Raw genomic sequence first — 22,460 nt, 5'->3', positions numbered from 1 at the left:
AGTATGAGAAGTTTAACCACACTGTGTGTTACAATCGCTCCCAAATGACTGCATCTTGCCAGCTTCCTACCTCCTCCCCTCTTTGTTTAGGCCAGATCTCCTTGGACTGTTTCCTCCCACAGAGCTTTCTGTACTTGCATGAAAACACGACTGGACTTAAACAAAAACAAAACTCAGGTCTGTGCACACCAGTGAAGTCACAGAATCACAGAGTGGTTGAAATTGGAAGGGATCTCTGCGTCCCTCCGATCCAGGCGCTGTGCTGCAGCAGAGCCGTGAAGGGCAGAGCGCCCAGGACCACATCCAGGGGCTTTGGAAGATCTCCAGGAAGGAGTGTGCTGGAGGAGACCCTTTTGTAACAACAAAAGCCGTTTAAAACAAAACAGACTTCCTCTTTGGGGGCTGGACGGAACAGTTACAAAATGGATGCTGGGTCGTTTTTAAAATGGCATTTGTTCCTCCACCAGCTCTTGGCAAAGGGGGGTCGGAATGAAAGTGTTTCAAGCAACCTCTGGGTGTGTGCACAACTCCTGCATGGTGAGACTGGAAAAATGTGCATGCAAATGTGGACACACAACACATCCCATTTGCACATACTTACCTACATAAGGTACTACATGCACAGATAATGTGCATACATATCTGTAATGAGAGAAATGCATGTACTTACACAGTGCCTATAGATATGTAAGCTCTAAATTGCACATACACAAACATTAAAAATCAAATTAGTCTTTGATGCCATCTCGGCTCTTTCCATTAAAAAGGACATTTTAAAACCCTTTTTTTTGTTCATTTCAGTTTTACTGCCACTAATACAATTCACCTCCACACCTCGTGGGATATTTTCCTCTCAGTATGTTAAAACACTAATTAAAATACATTACAGTTATTAAGCTGGGTAGAAGAGCACTTCTTGTAAAGCTTCTGGACACAGTTGTGCAGTGACAGTTTTAGATCATATCTCTCGTGTTACGGATAGCACAGCAGAGAACCATGCTGCATATCATGCCAAAGATCTAGAAGAGAAGGAATGCAGTTTAGGGATCCACTCACAAAACAATTGTAAAATAGACTGCATTGAACAGCATTGAATGCTTTTATTTCAGGGTAGCAAGTGACTGCTTGCATTACAAACCTCAAGACGTCGGACAATTAACAGAAGAGAGTTTTCACTGATACTCAAAGCAAAGATTTTGTTCCCACACTGGTTTCACTGTTCCTTATTCTAAATGCAAAGGCCAGCCTTACAGTCCCCAAATGTTATTAACAGAAACTGCACTGATGTCATGAACTGTGACTTGATCCTTCACGTTGAACTAATGCTACAGACAGCATTTTCCTGAGAAGGTGTTTTCTGTAGAAAGGATTGATACTTTCTATTCCATATGTGAAATTTAAATAATAGATCCTCTAAGGCTCTAACACATCCATGTCTGCAATTGGTTTGGAACAGCTCAAATGCCACCGTGGCTTTTTGGTTTTGCGTCCACTCCACGTGTACACCACTTTCCTACTATTACAACAAAATGAGATTACCAGTGGATTCTTTGAACCTTGTGTAGGGACACAAAATGAATTGGTAAAACAAAGTCATCTGAGGCCATTTGTGCAGTTGTGACCAATTCCCAGAGAGAGGAAACACTGAGAGCAATAAGAATAGTTTCACTTCTGAGAAATCTCACCAATTGCTGCAAAACAGAGCTATGGGTAAAGGATGGGGTGTTGGGCCCAAATACCAATAAAAAGGGTGATCGTGTGGATTTACTTACTGTGGTGCCAGCAATTGCAATTCCAACAATCCCAACTAGATGCAGATTGGCATCGATTACGTTGTGGATTTCAACCAGGCAGTTCTACTCAAAACAAAACAGAAAGATTTTCACCCCTAGAAAAACACACTGCACAACTCTGCCAACTCTTCTCACTGAACAGCAGATGAACACAAAAGGGATTATTGCACTCACTGCCCTAATTCTTGCACCTGTGATCTGTGTTTTGTTGGACCATTTGGACAGCATATTGCCTTTCCCAGTGAGGCAGTGGTGCTTGCATGTGCTGCTATTTACCTACTGCCTGTACATGCTGACATACACAATTAATCTTCTCACAATCAGTTTTTCCTCCATTTAAGACCCTTTCTGCAATAGGCCATGATAAAATATGGAGCCTTTCCCCTCAGACTGATACAGTACTCATAAGCAAATTCCCCCCAAAGCAGAAATCAAAGTATCCTTAATAACAACAGAGCATCCATGCAGGAGTCTCTATGCGTCACTCAGACAGACTGCTGACAGAACTCAGCTTTCAAGTGGCCTTTCATTTAGGACTCAAGGCCAGGTTGGATGGAGCCCTGGGCAACCTGGGTAGTGCCAGATGCAGAGGTTGGTGGCCCTGCCCGTGGTGGGAGGTTGCAACTTGCTGATCCTTTGGGCCCCTTCCACCCAAGCCATCCTATGATTCTACAACTCCTCTTCTGCTACATCCTTCCCACCTTGATTCCCAGGCTGTGTAATACTGTCACAGATAACATGGGATGCTGCAAGCAGGCATTAGAATTTAGGGCTGGGCATGTTGCCCCAGCTTCTGCTTTGTTAAACTTCATACAGAAATCACAGAATCACAGAATTGTAGGGGTTGGAAGGGACCTCCAGAGATCATCGAGTCCAACCCCCTGCCAAAGCAGGTTCCCTACAGCAGGTAAATTCCATGCTGGGATTTATAAGGGGAAAAGGACACTCCTTCCTTTTACATATAGACTGACTCCAGTTTTATTCAGTGATTGACATGAAAAAGTTATCAGAACAACCAGAACAGAGGACACTTGCCTTTGGCACCTGCATTTTCTCTGGACAAGGTAATCCTGCGTGTTGTTCCAAATTATCTTTACCGCAGCATTGGAGCTGAATGAGAGAGGGAGAGAGTCAAAGGAAGGAAAAATCATAGACTGTGAGTCAACTGATAGCAACAAATAACTGGAAAAAAAAGAAAGAATACTGATCAAGTCACAGATTTATTCACTGTGCCTATTGCTACCTCTGATAACAATTCCAACTGCATGGGCCAAAGTTCTCAAAAATCAATTTCACAGCAAACAGACAAACTGTATTAACAAAACCTTCCATCAGTATCTTATTAACAAAACAAACAAGTGGATTTTGGAAAAGCAGAACTCTGGGCTCCAAGGAAATGGGTACTTTTAGATGCAGAAAGTTCTAATATCACATGCAAGTTTATGAACAAAGCTACAACAGAGAATATCAGAATTCTGACAGACTATAGTGCTATGATTGCAGACCCGAACAAGTCAGTGCTTTTCCTGTTGGCCTTTCTCCCACAAAATGCTTGAAATTCCTGCTCAGCTTAGAAATAACAGCCACGAAGGAAGGACAAAAAGGTCTGAGGTTGTGAAATGTTTATTGTAAAGAACGTGAGAATGCTGTAAGCGAGGGCTGGATCTCCATGGGAGGCACTGTAGACACAGGGTGACAGACACGAGTGACATTCCCAAGTCACAGGTCCTAATTCTGATTCAGACCCCGACTCTTTGGGTGGCCTGAATGGAGTCATGCATTCTATTCTTTTTGTTTTTTCTCTACTTGGCTCAGTCTCAGTTCAGTCACTTCACTTGCCATTGGTAACTCTGCAGTTCCTCTGGGCAGTTTTTCCTCAGAAAAAAAACGCAGATTTTCACCTTTCTATTTCTCTCTGCATTTTGGTGTATTTATGCCTTGATTTGAAAACAAAACAATGTCCATAGTAGACATACCTTCTGCACAATAAAGACCAGAAGCATTACCTTCAAATTTAAAAACCTGGCCACTCTTACTTTCAAAGATAGGAATCAGTTGGGATCTAAAACTCAAAATTGTGACACAACCATCCGGAAACAGAGCCATGAGCCTCTGAGTCCATTTTAAGCAGCACTCAGTTCTATCCTTCCTACCCCCATGGGAGACATTCTGAATTTTAAATGCTAGTGTGACAGTAGAGTAGTAACGCAAGGTGTTTAAGCTCAGGATGACTACTCACAGCCAAGTGGTAGTGATAGATGGTTCTGTTCACCTTCCCCGGATTTTTCATGTATTCCTCATAGATGTCTTCATAGATTTTCTGGGCTTCCTGTATTGCCTGCAGAAATCAGACTTACCAAGTGAGAGGCAAATAAGTCTTACTCTCAATCCAGTGCAGATTTCCAGCTTGAGTCATCAACCTCCAGAGCAGAAAATAATTCCTGGTAAACTGAGGTAGACATGGTAGGAAAGATAGGAGGCTTTGTGGCCTGCTGCATTCTGTGTTTTGGCTAAACAGTTCTCAGCTGGACAAATTCAGTGTTTGAATTCATTTGCCCTTCTCCCAGGAAATACACTCCTACTGTAGAGTTCTACTTGATGTTCCTTCAACAGCACAGACAGTCTTTATTGAGGAGAAGGAGGAGGAGGGGCAAAACCAGCATCCCATTCTGAAGTTGGATTTGTGATAACACAAGCTCTAATTTACTGCAGATAAGAATGTTAAAGAGCTTTGTTAGGAAGAAAGGAAAGCTCTCCTGAATATGAGCCAGCCTGTAGGTCAATCAGCCACAGGAACCCAGAACTGCCCCATTGTTAGCTCAGAAGTGGATTGCTACTCACCACTTTCTTGCCTATAAATGCAAACACTCCAGCGGTGATCTCAGCTGCAAATATCACCAACAAGCAAGCAAAGAACTGCAGAGGGAGAACAGAACCTTATGTTAGTGTATTCTGCACAGTGTGCTTTAATGTACTGCCACTCAATCTGTTATCCTTGTCTAGACCTCAAGGGCTCACACAGTGAATGACAATAAGCTGATGAGCAGTGTCAGTGATAAGGGCATCAAGTCAGCCTTCTTGTACCAAGAAAACAAAGTTGGAAATGGCACAGTGTGGCTCAGATGTAGTTTCAGGAATGACAAGGTAATTCCAGGAAATGTGTTATAGGAGGCAATGTATGCAAGCCATGCATTAACACAGCAACTACAGATGATGGATTAACCCGTAAAAGGACAGAGGACATTTCAGATCTTGGACAGCAAAGGTCCCTCCACTAATGACAGAAGAATCTTTGGAATCATTTCACAGCACTTCCAGCCCCTTGAAACTTTCACTTACTGCTCCAAGCAAGAACTGAGACTCCCGCGCTGCTCCACAGCACCCAAAGAATCCAACTGTGGTCATGAGAGCCCCTGCTCCCACCAATACATACAGACCTAGGGAAAATCGAGATCAGAATTTAAGGTTTCCTCTTCTCAAAGTTCGATGCCTGTTCTGCCAAAAACACATATTTTTAAGTAACAGTGGTCTCTGGCTTTCATAAAGAATATCTACTACCCAGAGAAGATGCTCTCACCACAAAACAAAACCAGTGATTTCTTCAGAATTCTTGGAAAATCTCATAGAGATAAACAAAAAGACTTGCACTTCCCAAGCTTCCTTTGTCCAGAGCAGCTCAGACCAGGAACCTTGCATGCACAGCCTTAAACTCACGATACATGCTGCCCACATGCAGCAGCCAGTGGCAACACTGCATTGCTTTCTTGTTCCGGACAGTCATAGCTTAATGTTTTGCAGTTGTTAATTAGTGTTGGGAAATGCTCAGACACCTCAGGGAACCTCTTTGTGGGACTGTGTTGCAGAATGGACTTGAGGCTATGGGCCAAAGTAGTTATCTGCCCGTGGACAAATGTAATGATGTAAAGAAAACAGCAAGCAGTAGAGCATCAGACTAAATGCATTAAGAGCATAATGAAGCAATCTGTGGATGAGACTGCCAACAAAGGGCCACCCTGAGACAAGTACAGGACATAGGAGATGGCACTATAGCCCCATACTTACTTAGAACAACAGACTTAGCATACCAGCTATGCCCAGAACTTGGTAGTACAGAAACTGCAGGGGTAACAGGAATTGCATTCATTTCTGCTATCTATAAAGCTGCTGAAAATACTTCTACCCAGCAGTTTATTTCTTTATTTATTAATACAGGCTTTATCTGGGACAAAAAGAAACCAGAGCAAAGAATTCTTTCCTTACTGGCAAACATGAACATACTTTGTGTGTGGTGTCAGTTTCTACAGAACCACCACAACTGTGAGCTTTATCTCTGGATGCCATGCCAGCCAAAGTACCAAAGGCTCTGCGTAGTGTCTTGTAATTCTAGTCTTGGACTTGTGTAGGCGACATGGAGGACACAGAGATCTGCCATGCCAGTCTACTGTCTGAAAAAGCAGCTTCATTTCTTTCCCTGAGCTGCAATGAAAAGACACTGGAGCTGCACACTGAGCACACTAGATGGCACAGTGAGCTCTCCTCTAAGCTCTGATTACTCAAACTTTTCATGTCAGCACTTAGCATTCTCAATGACCAATTGACAGATACTAAGATCTGACGTCATGTTCAGAGCTGCAGGCATTTACTATCAGACCTTGTGTGACCGAGCCTTTTACAAAGCCCTGCAACTGACAGTTTGCATGGATTGCTAGGAAAACGAAAATAAAGTAACAGAAAGAATATGAGGATAGACAAGTGGAGAGGATGCTGCCACACAGGTGTAGCCTGCCTGAAGAAAGCAGACTCCTGCCTGCTGTCCATTCACTGGTGTGTCACTGTATTAGCTGTATTAGCCAGATACCTGTCCCAGGTATTGCAATTCTCCTCTTCTTCCTCCGTCCTTCACGCCCTGTGCCAGGGATTACTGCTGAGGAAAAAAACCCTATTCTTCTAAATAGTGATAAAACAATTATAATTAATATGGCTTTGCCAGATTTGTGGCAGCGGATAAGTGGGATTTGCTGCTGAAAGTGCTGGCACTTCATATTATGTATTTTCTAGATTTGTAATATTCAGCATCTTGTGGCTTCCCAGGACTGAGCATTCTAATGCTTGGACACATATTCACGACACAGTGAATGCTTTCACTTAGGGAAAGATATACAAAGGTGCCTGCAGGTCAGGAGTAAAGGTCAGCCTCCATCAAAGAAGCACAAAAAAACCATCAGTTTCAATACAAGGTGCAGAACCTGCTGTTCAACTGCCAAACACCCAAACTGCCATTTTCTGAGATCTCCATGGTAACAAACGCAGTGTAATTACCAAGATGTTTCCTGGGCAGTTTTCTGCATATTACTTCCTACTTCAATCCCTGTAATTACTTATCAGGCAACTTAGGAGAGACTTTTTTATTAGCAAGACAGGAGAGAAACCTTCCCTCTCCTTTTTGCTGCTTCCAGCTAGCAAAGACAAAGTTCTCTGAGGTCCAGGGGTAAGACCACTTTCCAAACCCTGGATTTGCTCTCTCCTGACAAGCAGCCTTAGCATTTCACAGGCATGACTCACAACTAAACCGCTACCTCAGTCAGAACTTCCATTTTAAGGCATGCTACAGGAAGAACTTCTCACACCACACACTAAACAAAGCTGAATTTGCTGTTTGCCCTTGGGCCCACAGTTCTGCTAGCCAGGAGTTCAAATCCACCTTCTTCCATCTTGTATTCAGGAGAGTTAATTCTGGAGTTTGTCCATGCTCAGCTTGGGATTAGTAAGTGCTGATACTCAGAGTGCTCCTTCTAGGTGAAATACTGAGGACATGTAAATATATATATATATCTGTAGAACTAAAGATGCTTTTAAGTGTCTATTATCATACACACACGCAACCTTTCACCCAGAAATAAGACATTTTTATAACAGGTATAGAACGGTTTGGGTTGGAAAGGACCTCAAAGACCTCAAAGACCATCTCGTTCCAACCTCCTGCCACGGCCAGGGATACCTTCCTCTACACCAGGTTGCTCTAAGGGCCATCCAACCTGGCCTTGAACACTGACAGAAACAGAGCATCCACAACTTCGCTGGGCCTCACCACCCTGTGTGAACAATTTCTTCTGAATATCTAACCCAAGCCCACCCTTTTGGGGTGCAAAGCCATTGCCTCTTATCCTGTCACTGCACTCCCTGATGGAGTCTTTCCCCATCTTTACACTTCCTTTAAGTACAGGAAGGCCGCTATAAAGCCTCCCTGGAGCCTTCTCTAGGCTAAAAACCCAAACTTTTAGAGCCTTTACTTCATAGGAGAGGTGCTGCGTTCCTCCGATCATCTTCATTGCCCCCCTCTGCTCCCACTCCAATGGAGCTATGGCCTCATGCTGCAGGCCCCAGGTGGGGTCCATCACCTCCTCTGACCTGCAAGATGCACTTCTTTTGAAGCAGATCAAGTTATGGTTGCTTTTCTGGGCTGCAAGCGCACTCTGTGGCTCAAGTTGAGCCTTTTATCCACCAGTCCCCCACGTCCTCCTCCACAGGACTTTATCCACCCATTGCCCAGCCTGTCTGGGATTGCCTCAAACCAGGTATATTGAAGACCACCTTGTAAAAAAATCGGTGACCAGGTTACTTCTCCGCTGGCTTCCACTGCAAAGGGGATATCCCAGTGCAGCCTGATAGGCAGATATATATAATGCCATGCTTTATGAAGCAGAAAGGAGACATAATGCAAACCAGGCAGATTAGGAACCTACTGATGTTAAAAACATTCTTATTTCAGACACAAATCCACCACCATCAGAAATACTCTGCCAGCCTCCTGGACTGGTAAAGAACTCAATTCAGAGTCTGAAGCAGAGCCCATTCACAGAGCTGGTTTTCTTCAAAATCTTACTGACAGCTCTGGGGCACAAACCCACGCCTGGAGCCTATCGTAAAGAGCCGGAGCAGACAATCCTACACCATCTCTCTGGCTTTATTTCGCATGGGTTTCTTGTTTACCTGGCTGCTATGGTCACTTTCCATTTTAAATAGTTCAACTCTTTCTTTTTTTGGGCTGAGTAACTAACAGCAAACAAAACGCCAACTGTTCATACGCTGCTGAGAAAACAAGCAGCTCTGTTCTTGGCATAAGTGATCCAGAGGCAGTGATGACAGGAGTCCTAGAACCCAGACACAACCAGAATAGGTTTTCCTGACACTGTGAGTTACAGTCCTGGAGATATCTCACTGATGGACAGAGGCTTTCAAGTCCTCAGTAGAACACCAAGGAACCCATAGAGCAAATGCAGCATTGGAAAAGATGGGAAACACCCATAGAGGTTGGAAATAACAAACCAGACAAGTGGTTCACTGAGTGGCAGAGTTACCAGGTGTGTTAACAGAGATAATCATTTTTATGTTAACAGATCTGTAGTAAATACATATTCTGGATACATTTATAAAATACATGGAGAAGAGAGGCAGAGTCCTCTGAAGGAAGATGAATTTCTGGAGAATTGGAGCATATCCTTAACTTGAGCACAACGTACAGACATAATTCTCTATTTTGTGTGAATGTGACAGATATCATGCAGTTAATCTTCCTGGAACCACAAAAGAATTATAGATACAAGCTGGCTTGATGCCTCCCAGCACCTCTATGTACACCTATTAAAATATTTAATGGACTATAAAATGAAAACACTTGGCAATGTAGCTACGTAATTCTGCATGTAACCATTGTATTTATGACTTTTAACATGGCTAGATTGAGGATTAAAGATTAATAAATTGACATACACTAAAGATGACAAACAGAATCATCTGTACACAGTGTCACACAGCCTTCAGCAGCTATTCAGTCATACAAGAACATCACTGCCTTCTTTGCTTTGGAGCTGTTTCTAGAAAAGCTGAACTGTTAAACCTCTGCAGCTCTGGCTTGCAGACCACTGTGCTGTCAGCTGCCTCTGATGGGCTGAGTGACCAGAACAGAACACAACTGTGTAATCACTCACTGAGGTAGGCCAGGGGATACCCCATGTACTGTGTAAATCACACTGTCAGAGTTCAGGTAGTGGGTGCTTTTTCTTGGAGGTAGGGGCACTGATGATCATCATAAGCTGATTTCCAGTGCAGCAGCTTCCATTTTCCACTCAGGGCCACTATCAGCTTTTGCCAAACCACCCTTCGACTGCAGAAGAAACTTGCACAGAAGATGATAGAAAGGCAGATTAGCTCACTGCTTACATTCTAAGTACATACTAAAAGCCTCTGCAAGGCTCAGTGCAAATAGCAGGACCACTCAACGCTCCACTTGTGGTGCTGCATCTCTACACAGAGACTCCTTTGTCAACAGCTCTCCTGTTAAGACTGACAGAACTTGTGAGGCTATGAATTTTGGAGAGAAAATACTGCTAAGTAAGGGTCCAGTGCCTGACTACAAAATACATGAATAGAATATAAGAGAATGAGGCACAGAAATTGCAGTTTACACTGATTTAACTGCTAGCCAACTCTTGTTTGCATGGGCACCCATTCCAATGGAGAAAAAATACTAATATCCTTCAACTCCAGACATGACTTCATATCCTAAGGCATGCACCATCTAACCGTGCTGTTCGAAGCCAGAATGATCACTCATGTTCTCTCGGACCCCACGAAAAAGCCACAGCCACCCTGAAACTTCTACTCACAGCTGGCCTGGCTCTGGATTGAAGCACAGAACTGGAGCAAAGACCATAACATGGCAGAAATTTGGTGAGCTCTGTCTGTGCTGGAGAAGCAATGATTCAGTGCTGCCCGTTCTGAGAGCCATCCAAGTTGATGCATTCACATTCATCAGTTGTTACCGTTCTTGATGAGGCTTCATTTTCAGTGCTACTGGCACCGAGGTGACCTTCACTGCACTCCATTTGTTAGTGATACACTAAATTTGCCCTCCATGCTGCCCACGGAGCCAAAACAGACTTTCATGCAAAGAAAAGAGAGCAAATGTCTTGAACTGACACTTTAAAAGTCCGTGTCTTAGTTCTCTATTCATAAATGCTGAACTTGTGCTCAGCTGGCACTCTGTCTTCACATCTGTGCTCAAGTGTATATATATGTAGATTTAATTTAAGAACAGCACTATTACAAACAGCTAATTAAAGGAGCAAAAGATCTTTCCCCCATTTGGTCAGCACAGGGTCACAGACAACTCAGATGTTATTATCCAGCTGCTGACTTTGCTGAAATTATCTTTTTTTTTTTTTTAAACCACAGTGGGATGGAACAACATGCAAACATCGTCATGCCTCATCACTGCAATGGGATTTCCAAAAGCTGGGGAGCTGGAAGGAGAAGATGCCCAATTTTAGAAGGCTGCTCCTTATATCTAAGTGAAAACTTGTCTTCTACTCTGCAAGATGCACCCTGCAGAGCAGATGGAGACTGCGTGGGTGAAGGAGTTCCAGTTCCATTTCCTTATGTTGTAGTTTAAAAAACTGCAACCTGCAGTGGGGAATACAGATCACTGAACACAAAACCACAAGCAATGGGAAACTAACACCACATATGTGCCTGACCTCAACACTGCTGCCTGCTAGCTGCTCTCAAACCAACACAAACACTGAATTGGCTGGAAAAGTTGAGCAGGCCTGAGTGCCAAGTCCTGGCCTGAACTATTCCAGGGGTTGAACTGCTGGTAAAGAACAGGGCTATTTAGGGACACTCTTCCATCCTAATGGAAAATGCAAGGATATAATTACCAATTATTTTAAACTAAAACAAAATTTCCAATCCAGGAAAAAAAAAAATCACCAGGAAACAGAGAGAGGCTGGGTAGCTTCAGCTGGCAGCTCAGAACAGGTTTAAAAAAAAAACAAAAAATACACACAAAAAAGGAACAAATAATTAAAAGCCAACAGAATATGCTGCTCTTTGAAAGCAAGAAAAGGAGACGTTGCCCACAAGATGGTGATTCCAGGCAGTGTTTCAGCCTACAAACATCTAAATGCAACTGCAGTGTTGTTCCAAGCACTGACACGGAGCTGATCTGATCACAGAGGGTGAGTTGTCACAAGAGCAATCAGTGTAGAGCTAAGTAAATTGTTCTTAGATACACAGCTGTATGCTCATATCTCCAGGTCACGCTGACAATCTGCTTTCTCCTTCAGCCCTCTGGGCAGCTGCTTCTTGTGGACTGCACAGAATTCCATATTAAGAATTGCTATGCAGAGTTCGGGCTGTCGCCCAGACTGCGTGTTACTGAGCAAATGCACACAGCCAAATAAACAGTACTCCTAGAAACACCATAAGATGTGTTGAATGCACAAACGTTCGAGGGACTTAGAGCTGAAAATGAGTGCTAAAGCACTCAAGCATGACCACTGATTGCAGCCATGCTTGCTGCCTAAAACACGGGTACTGAATTTATCACCATTCTTTTACCGTTGCCTTAGTCACAGACTGTTAACATGCTCAGATTTCTGACTGGCTGACCCCTCAGATGCTCAGAAGTCATAACAGCATTTAATATGATTTGTTATGAGAGTGGGAAGCAGATCATTATTTTTTTTTCTTTATCAGACTTGCTCAAGTCTGTCTATTACAAAAAAGGGTCAAAACCTTGCCCTAGAGTTCAGCCAAAAGTACAGGTTAAAAAGAACTCTCAATATATTTATGTCCTGTTCCTTATCACTTCCTCTGCTAGCTGTTACACATTACAGCATACAGCTCTACAAATACACGTGACAATCAGCCCAGTAGTTGAATGTCACAGAGCACGACTAGACTTTTACAGCAACATTCCCCAGGACTTCCTAAAATGAACAATTCTCAATAGCTTTTGCAGTTCTTACTGAGGACTGAAGCAGATTAAATCTGTCAGAGATTGCCACCAAAGAAAATCTTGTTTACACAGCATTACTCTGCAAAGCTAGGACTTGTTTTCTCTACAGCTTTTACTTTCTGGCTTCTAACAAACCAACAGTAGTTAATTTGAAGGACAGAACCTTCCCTGTGTCTTGTTGAAGCTCCAGGATCAAATATAAGTGGGTAAGGCAGGGGAGAGTTTCAAGATACGGCACAGGAAATTCAGCAGATATAAACTGGATCTGGAAATAAAGGTAATGGTTCAATGTGCTGCTGACACAGATGTAAGAGAAAAAGTAAATGATACTTCGTGGTTCTCTGTGTCAGTGGAGATGCTACAGAGCACTTTGCAGCATCCCTCAGATCCCAGTCACATTTCCATCTGAATGGTTTTATTCAGCCTCCCAAACTCCAGCGAAAGCTTTGCTGGACATAACACTCAACCCATTTATTCCCTCAGTGCTGTACAGTCAGCTCTGTGTTCTGGCCTTGTTCCATGCATATATCAAAAAAGCTTTGACTTAAGACTATGGTGTATCGGGGTGGTGGTCTTTGTTAAGAAAATGGGTGTATCTAAAGTAACTGCACAGTCCAGTCAATATTCCCGTGATGGGCAACTGACTGTAACTTGACATGCTGGGTCAAGTCAGCTCCTGGACACTGTGCCAGGATGGACTGATGGCTGAACAGGTATTCATTCACCTGGCATTTTCAGATGGCAAAAATAACTGTACAAATTGGATTGTATTGGCTCAGTCTAACTCAAGGGGTGAAACATTAAAACAAAAAAAACCCCTCTCCCTTCTAATGTAAAGGCAAGTTGCAACTGCCAGTGGATGAAGAAATGCAGTTGCTGGCCATCGTGGACAGCTGCTCTTGTAAACACTTCTATAGAAACACACAAGTGGTGTTTCCCAAAAACATAACTAGGGAGAAAAAAAAACAATTGTTAAATGCCTAAAATTAGAAGTGACCAAAACCAATTGTGTGGACTTGGGGAACTTGTTGCTTCCTGCCTCGCTTAGATGAACAGCTCTTGAGATGACCGAGCATCATGCAGTTTTCAGCTGTAGAAGGATTTGCTCTGATACTTAAAATCACACTGAAGGCCTCTGCTTACAGACACAGGGAGGACTGGTGAGCAGAAGCCTTTCTTTTTCCTCTGCTGGTGCCAGAGGCATTCAGAAATGACACCGTTGCTTTTCTGGTTAGAAGCTGCACAGAAAACTATGGAAGGATATATTGGTGAGCTCTGTGTTGCAGGAGTCTCTGACCCATCTCAATTACTACTGCAACAGTATAAGCACAATTCACTTAGGATATGTGGGAAGTGGATCAAGTCTGAGAGAAGAGTTCAGTTAGACCTAAGGGAATCGAGAAAGGCTTTTCAGTTAGGCCTAAGGAAACTGATAACAAGGAGAGAGGGGGTGAAGGCCATCACTCACAAGACACAGCACCAGAACACCCGGTTTTGTGCAGTTTGGTTCAGGTATTGTTGGCCTTTGCATAATTCAAATACTGAGCTATTTCCCATGCCCTAAGAATGAAGCCAAGGCTATTGGCTGCTGTCATCACAACTTACCTATGAAGAAATACTCTGGAGACCTTTTGTCTGAAGCAAACTCTGCCATAGCCCCACCAAACCGCAGCCACAGACCAAAGGCAATGACAGCCAATCCTGCCAGCTGGAAAACACACAGATTAGTCAATACTTCAATAACAACTGGCTGGAGAACATAAAGAAAGTGTCTGTGGCATTTTACACTTTCTTGAAATCCGAAAGCTCAACATTACACCGTCAAAAACTCAGGAAGCTCTTGCTAGTATTTGATAACGGTGAACTCCTATCACAGTGCAATGCACTTTGTTCTTCCAGCTCCTCAGCTCTGGTGCCTCTTAACTTACCAGTGACTTTCAAACCTTGAACATAAGCTCCTCCAGACATTACAATTTGGCTTGAATTGTGATAGACAAGGAACAGGGGAACAAAAGGGCCAGAGAGGTGAGGGTGTGAGCATCCATGAGAACAGACAGGATGCAAATCCAATGGGAAGCACTGCTTTCCTTCCTACCTACCAGAAGACCAACCACTGCACTGTAGCCATACTGCAGGCAGCAGGCCACTCACGGCCTCAGCCTGGAGCCAAGATGCTGCTGCTGTGGGAAAAGCATGATCTGTGGGAGCGCTGCTGGCATGACACAAACCAAACAGAAAGAAGTACATTAATTGACATTTTTTAATCCTCTTACCTGTTTTAGGGCAAATTAACAGCCTTTTGTGCTAAGAGATCCCCCTTTCCATGAAGGCATCACAGGTCCAGCTCCAGGGTCACAAGATATGTGACAGTAAGAAGAGACCAGCTGGACCTCCATCATCATACCAAACAAGAGGAAAACTTTCAGTCATTTCAGAATTACTGCTGCTGCCGAGTTGTGAGAAGATTCTGTTTAGAGGCTTACCAGAAATAAAGGCTAGCGTTGTTCTTCAACATGTGCTAAAGTTAAGTGTCTCTGGACCAATTCTGGCAGGGCATTTTTCCTATGGGACTCCCTATCAGAATTTGGAGGTGAACGGCTTATTACAGTACACAATACCTCAGATCGTATAAATGATTAACAAAGAAGCATGAGAGGCTACCAAATTCAGGGAAACATTACTTTTAGTGCAAATGGCAAGATCAAACAGGAGTGCCAAGGAACATCAGCAGAGGGGAAACACCTCTAGGCAGTGCCTCAGGCCACAAGGACCTGGCACAGTTCTGTGTAGAAAGCACCCAAAGGAGGGCTATGAAGATGGTGAAGGGTCTGGAGGGCAAGATGTGTGAGTGGTGGATGATGTCTCCTTGTCTGTTCTCTCCGGAGAAAAGGAGTGTGAGGGGAGGCCTCATGGCGGCCCACAGCCACTTCATGGCAGCATACAGCTTCCTCACAGGGGAGGAATCTCTGCCCTCTGGTGAAAAATGACAGTACCAAGGGGACGGCATGGAGCTGCACCATGCTGGGTGCCAATGTTCTGCACCAGAGGATGGCTGGGCATAGAGCAGGTCACCTTAGGGCACTGATTATGGCCCCAAGCTGCTGGCCTTCAAGGAGCATTTGGACACCCTCAGACATAGGGTTTGGAACTGGAGCCATCCTTCTGTAGACTCAATCTTGCCAAGCTGGGATATTCTAGGATTCTATGAATGTTCTCCTACTCTACTGATGGAGGCTTAGGGCTCAGGTCTCCAGCAACCACCCAGCCTGAACAAAGTCACCAAACACCTGCAGCTGACCAACCCCAGTGCACTTGGTGCCTTTTGCTTCTATCTTGCATTGCGTGGCACTATGATTCAGCTAGCACTCTAAGAAAGCAAAGAAGGCAGGCAAACATAGCTTGGAATTAACACTTCTCTCTGAGAAGGTGAAGAATGAAATAAGTCACACCGCAGAGTACCAGCGCTGGTGTTTGTACCTCCCCTGCTTACAGAGTGGGCTCAGCCTGTGAACTGCTGGGCAGCACAGACCCTCTTGTCCATCCAGGCCATGAGTGCCTGTGACAGTCTGGAAGTGTTTGAAAGGAACGCCCCAGTCCAGCTGAGGAGCTGCTTTCTTCCATCTCAGTGAAAAGACAGATAACAAAACACAAGTAATTGTCACTCTTGTGACAAAGCTTTGTCCTTCTCTCACTAACTTGCAGCTGCAGCTGAGCAACATAATTCTGCTCCCAGAGCACAGCAGCACTGTGTACCCAGGGCTTGCAGAGCTGTCACCAAGAAGCAAAAGCATTTAGTATAATGTGTTTAAAGGAGACAAAATCTCAAAGCTGGTTGCTCCAGAGAGGCTGAACAGGATTATTATGTGACCTTTTTTTCTCCCCAGCAAATCAGAAAGCAAGAAAAAGATGCTTTAAAAAGCTTTGTTTCTAAATGTGAAACTGGAAAACTATGGGAAGAGAAAATGCAACATGGGGAGAAAAGATAACTTGAAATAAATTGTGCTATGAAACTGTGAGCATAGAGAAAATCTGTTACGATAGGAGAAAGGCATTCCCTGATCTCTTCAGGGTGTTGCAGTGAGTGCTATTCTTCGCCATTTGAAAGGATATCATGAGAAAGCATCATAGATTCAGAATCATAGAATCACAAGGTTGGAAAGGACCTACAAGATCATCTAGTCCAACCGTCCTCCCATTACCATTGCTACCACAAGCCACTAAACCAGATCTCGTAGCTCCTCGTACTGTGGATAAGCACTGCAAGAAGCTGCAGGGGATGCTGGGAGAATCTCACACGGCCTCTGCAGTTTGCAAAGTTATGTTTGCTGTGGAGATGGTCGCTATTTCAAGTTACCATTGAAAACAAGATGTTATCTCTTCTCAGCAATGCTCTCCTCCATCAAGTTTTCCCAGGACGAGACGCATCTTCACGAAACGGCAGAGCAGAAGCACGCCGCTCTCTCGGTGTAAACTCAGCCCACCGCACAGGGGGACTCGCGGACCTCCTCCTGCGATGCAGGACAGCCCTACGGGCTACGGCAGGGCGACGGGACGGCCGGTGTCCGGCAGCACGCCGCAGCCGGGGTCGCTGATCCGGCCGTGCCCTCCGCAGCCCCCCGCCCAGCCCGCGTCCCGCAGGTGCCGCTGTTCCGCCCTTCCCACTCCGCCCGCAGCCCGGCGCTCACCCAGAAGCTCAGATTGAAGATGAACAGCAAGATTTTGATGCAGCGCATCCGCGCGTACTCCGTCCCCATAGCGGACGCAGCTCCGGCGGCGGCTCCGCTCCCCAGGCGGCCCGGCCCGACTCGGCAGCGCCTCCGCGGGGCGGGCAGCGGGCGGGGCGGGGCGGCAGGTGCGGGGCGCAGCGCAATCCGCTCCCTGCGGGCCGGGGCCGCCCCCGCGCGGCCATGGGATGAAGCCAAGCGTAGCTTGGGCTCTAAGGAACTCTGCTCTTGTGAGGCCCCATCTGCAGTGCTGCGTCCACGACTGGAGCCCCCAATACAAGAAAGACAGGGAGCTGTTGGAGAGGGTCCAGAGGAGCCACAGAGATGATCAGGGGGCTGCAGCACCTCCCCAAAAAGACAGGTTAAGGGAGCTGGGCTTGTTCAGCCTGGAGAAAAGAAGGCTGCGGGGTGACCTCATTGCAGCCTGCAGTACCTAAAGGGAGCCTACAAACAGGAGGGGAATCAACTCTTGGAAAGGGGAGATAACAGCAGGACGAGGGGAAATGGTTTGAAGTTGAGGGAGAGAAGATTGAGGTTGGATGCCAGGGGAAGTTCTTTGCTATGAGAGTGGTGAGGTGGTGGAACAGCTGCCCAGAGAGGCTGTGATGCCCCGTGCATCCCTGGAGGTGTTCAAGGCCAGGTTGGATGGGGCCCTGGGCAGCCTGGGCTTGGTATGAAATGGGGAGGTTGGTGGCCCTGTGTGTGGCAGGGGGCTGGAGCTTTGTGATCCTCGAGGTCCCTTCCAACCCTGTCCGTTCTGTGATTCTGTCATTCTATGTTTTGCCCTCACACTCATCAACTGCGGCCCCTTCAAGCTTATTTTCCACTCACTCACACTTCCACTTTTCTCCTCACAATTCAACCAGAAATGCTCACTGTTCCCCAACCCATAGCACCTCCCTCTCTGACTGTTTTCTACAGCTTAGGAAGTTGCTTTGAAGCTGCCTGCAGCCCTTTGATGGAAGGCACAGTGTCTTAGAAGTGCGGTTTCTATGTTGGGCATTTCCTGACAGTGCTCAACGAATAAAGCAGTCATTTCCTGCTTTGTGCTGTACTGAAGTAATGGCAGAGTTGTACTCGTCCACTTTTGTGTTTCAGAGTCAGTTTCTCTCAAGGTATACAAGGAAACAGTGCAAAAAAGCATAAGAAAGATGCTTGGGTTTTGTTGTTTTAAGTGCAATTACACTAACCTTGGATCCAATTATCCCAAAGGACGTTGGGGGGTGGTTTCTGTTTTTGCCCACTTTGTTTTCTGCTGCTATAAAAAAGCCTGCCAGGTTTTGTTTTGCTTTGTTTGTTTGTTTAAACCACCCCGAACGGTTTATTTTCATTGCAACTGCTCATCTTTATGAAGCATCTCTTGCTCCATTAGCAATGAAATATCTTCTGTTGTTGCTTTAAGGGAACTTTCAAGCTGCTTTCTGGGCACTGACCTAAAGGGCCCATTGCACCCCTTCTAAATTGTCGCCTAGGAATCCATTTGAAGAGACAAAATAATGGCAGCTCATCATCTCCTCATCTTTGAAAATGTAAGAAAAAATCTAAAAGAAGGAACAGTTCTGCACTGTCTCGTGAGGGAAAAATAGTTTTTTTTAACAAGTCATACATTGGGCTTCTCAACTAATTTTCATGCTTGTTTTCCCAAATAGTTTAGGAGCAGAGTGCAGCCTTTTGCAATTCTTCTCAAAAATGTTTCAGAAACGATTATTTAACTGCTTATTCAATGTTCTTCTCTAAACGCTGTTCCTGGAGGCCTTGTATGGCAAATGGGCCGCACTCCCCATGCAGAAAATGCTTGTGAGCTTCAGGATTGGACCCACTCCCCTCACCCAGCCTCTTCACCCCCAAATTCTCATAGGAAGAAGCACAGAGTGAATCTCCTTCCTCAAAGCAGTTCAAAAGATCATCTTTCATAAACTTTCATTTTGAATTCCACAATTTCTCATAGAGCTCTGGGCAGGAATTTTAGGCTCCTCAACATCTGGATCCAGCAAAGTCTGTTCCTAAAAGTTCACAGGAGGGAGCTGAGAGCTGTGAAGATTATTTCTCTTCCCTTCCCTTCCCTTCCCTTCCCTTCCCTTCCCTTCCCTTCCCTTCCCTTCCCTTCCCTTCCCTTCCCTTCCCTTCCCTCTTTCTTTCAAGAAACTGGAGCTCATTGTGAGTTCAGATTCAAGAGAGCCAAGAGAGAATCCAGCTGAATACATAAGAGGAGCTGGGAGGACAGGATCCCTTTATTTTGGAGGACAGAGCTGATGTGTGTTGTTTCCTGACTAGATTTAGCGTGTGTTACCTTAATTACCACTGTAAAACATGAAGCACAAGACCGATTTAATCAAGATTAAATTCACTCTACACAATTCACTCTACAGAAAGTACAAATGAAGATAAGACAAATTACTCATAGACTTAATGGCAAGGAGTGTGTGGCATATACATCTTGCCCTTTTTCCCCAAGCTTCCATGTTGATGATTTCTCCATCAAGTGGGCACACGGTCAGTTCCTACTGGAACTCCAACATCACTGCTTTTCCAGCTCAGCCCCAGACCCCGCAGCCCTTCCAGGATGGGACCTCAGGGTACGGCATGGCAGCTGAACCACAGTCACAACACAGAACTGAAACCAACTGTCTCTTTGCAATCTGCTCCTCAGAAATCGATGCTCAGGACTCGCAGAGCTGTATGCCTCTCCTTATTCCATTTTGCAATGCTGCAGCACCCTCTTCTGTCAATTCCTGTGTGGTCGAAGCAGCCGGTTCTTGCAATGCCAGGCAGCAGCGCCGAGAGCTAAGTCACAGAAGCCTCAGCACTTTGCAAACGAGGAAATGAAAACAAAGGAAAGGAGAAATTAAAAAGCCCGGCAGAAAGCAAAAAAGAAAGGACATCTGATCTGAAATGCTGCCATTCTGATGCTCCCACAATATCAGTACTGCTGTACCGACTTGGAAGGCTGCCTTACTTCAGGTATGTAGATTTCTATCTCACATCCAACATGTTTCTTGCCCTAAATTACCAATATCTGTCATCCTACTTAATGATCTCTGCTTTTTTTTTTTTTTTTTTTTTTTTTTTTTTCCTGGTCATCAGTGTCTGTGCTGCCTCGAAATTTATTAATATCACCTTTTCTATTTCTGCCTACCTAGTGATTTTTGACCAAGTGGCTAATGTGTTATTTCACAGGGCATTATGGCACAAATCAATATCATTTTAGGGGAAAAAAGAAAAGGTATCTCATAATATTCCTGTGAACAGGGTTATCAAATTGTGAATCACAGAATCACAGAATTGTAGGGGTTGGAAGGGACCTCCAGAGCTCATCGAGTCCAACCCCCTGCCAAAGCAGGTTCCCTACACCAGGTTGCACAGGTCGGCATCCAGGCAGGTCTTGAACATCTCCAGAGCAGGAGACTCCACCACCTCCCTGGGCAGCCTGTTCCAGCTCAGACAACCCACAAAATTATTTCACATTGGCTGTGAAGATTGGCATTTTATTTCCATCCTGAACATGCCCAGCTTCAAAATCCATGCACTGCTTCTCACTCAGCCTTTGCTTTATGCATAGCCTCCTATTACCAAGTGTCTTCTCCCTTCCTTCTTTTCACACAGTGTATCTTAGGTGCAATAAGCATATGAGTATTTGCAACAGCTTTCTAGCATGGGCATTTCTTTGCACTTCGTTTTACAATTATGCAAATCCTCAGACAAAAACCATTTGTTTTTGGTTATTTTCTCATTACAGAGCATGCTGGGAAAGAAGTGTTATCCAGCTGTAGCAGTAGATACTGAGCTACTGCTAAACATCTGATATCACTTTTATTTGTAATGACAGATAGGAAACCATCCTCGCTTGAGCAAGTTCTGTTTAAATTCATTTATTACAACAAAGTCAGAGATTTTAATCCTGTAAAGATAATCTCTAAGCTGACTTTAGAATTAAAACATTCAAAATGTTTCCCTACAGGCTTGAGTTTTCTTCATTTTCTTCTTCCAGGTCTGACCTACTCTTGCTCTGCTTCATTGTTTTCCTAACTGTTCTTTCCTAAGCTATTAACCTTCGAGAGATTAGGAAGGCACAATGCTGTTATTTCTAGTGCTGAAATCTTCCTTAAGTGTTTTACAAACCCATTTTGTGATTTAGGAACTGCAAAACTTTCATATTTGTGCTTCTTATCTCTGCACAGTGTCGTTCTTTCTCTCTTTTTATTCATGCTTGCCTCTAAGTCCTCATTCAGGGCCCAAAATAACCCTTCAGAGAAGCATAGGACAAGAAATGAAGAGAGGTTCTCTTCATATTTTTTTCCCCTTAGCTAAATGTGTCGTTTTCATGGAATGTCGTTTTCATCTGACTTCAAACTCCAAGGAAACAGCCCAGACACCATATTGGTCTCCCATTCTGACAGGGACACTGAAGCTTGCATCATCCCATTGCCATCTATCTCACCATTTCCATTCCCCTGAGTAACACTGGGCCTGGCAACTCTGCGTCTGTCTCAGAATGCAGCTCAGGAATGGCTCTCTGGGCTGTAGAGATCAGAAGCTGCACTTTCCCAGCCTTCCCCAGCTGAGCACACAGCCCGCTCCTTCCTTCCACAGATCTATATGTGTCTATTTACTTGCTTTGCCTCGGGAGCTGCTGTGACACTTCAGTCTGCAAAGCCTTCTCAGTGCTAAGGACTGATGTTACAACTCTCATTTTTGCAGTCCGAATGCCTCGAGGTGCAGTCAGTGCTTTTGTCCCAATGCCCAGTGACCCATGAAAGGGCTGTTCTGGAGCTTCTGGCTGTTGCATGTTTGTTTATTCTGGGATCACGACCGCGAGGACTGTAGCACAACCAGACTGAAGCCCAGCATGAAACTGGAGGTTTCCTGGAGAGACTGGGCTGCTGCAGGGACCTCACGAATAATTACAAGTTCATGAGAACATTTTCTAGCTCAGTCTTGCGCTGTGCAGCCTTCACATTTCAGGCAAATCTGTTCCTCTCTTTAGGGAATTGTAATCTAATACAAAAGAAAGGAGGGGTTTGTAATCCTGCCCCGGTACTCAGCACTGGTGAGGCCTCACCTCGAGTGCTGGGGCACTCAGTACAGAAGGGACATGGAGGTGGTGGAGCAGGTCCAGAGAAGGGCAGCGAGGCTGGGGAAGGG

At 44.8% G+C, this 22,460-nt stretch overlaps 1 protein-coding gene across 2 annotated transcripts; it reads right to left on the bottom strand.

Moving 5' to 3' along the window:
• Positions 1-230: 230 nt before the first annotated feature.
• TSPAN2 (tetraspanin 2) lies at positions 231-17,384 on the bottom strand. 2 transcript variants are annotated; one of them, XR_006171248.1, is made up of 9 exons: positions 17,280-17,384; positions 14,200-14,302; positions 5,133-5,230; positions 4,635-4,709; positions 4,033-4,131; positions 2,829-2,903; positions 1,773-1,856; positions 888-1,019; positions 231-642 (listed from the first exon to the last, which is right to left on the bottom strand). XR_006171248.1 is itself a non-coding variant. In XM_042833772.1 (8 exons), the coding sequence occupies exons 1-8, from the start codon at positions 17,346-17,348 to the stop codon at positions 954-956; spliced, it is 669 nt and encodes a 222-aa protein (XP_042689706.1). In that variant the 5' UTR covers positions 17,349-17,384; the 3' UTR covers positions 231-953. The 2 variants fall into 2 exon arrangements, 1 of the variants encoding a protein (XP_042689706.1); XM_042833772.1 differs by having other exon boundaries at positions 231-1,019.
• Between the last annotated feature and the right edge of the window lie 5,076 nt (positions 17,385-22,460).

This window comes from Centrocercus urophasianus, unplaced genomic scaffold (genome assembly GCF_019232065.1).
Source record: "Centrocercus urophasianus isolate 14NV4802_14NV808 unplaced genomic scaffold, USGS_Curo_1.0 seq_42, whole genome shotgun sequence".
Lineage (NCBI taxonomy): Eukaryota > Metazoa > Chordata > Aves > Galliformes > Phasianidae > Centrocercus > Centrocercus urophasianus.
Note: the sequence above shows the minus strand (reverse complement) of the source record. Positions and strands in the feature narration are given on the sequence as shown.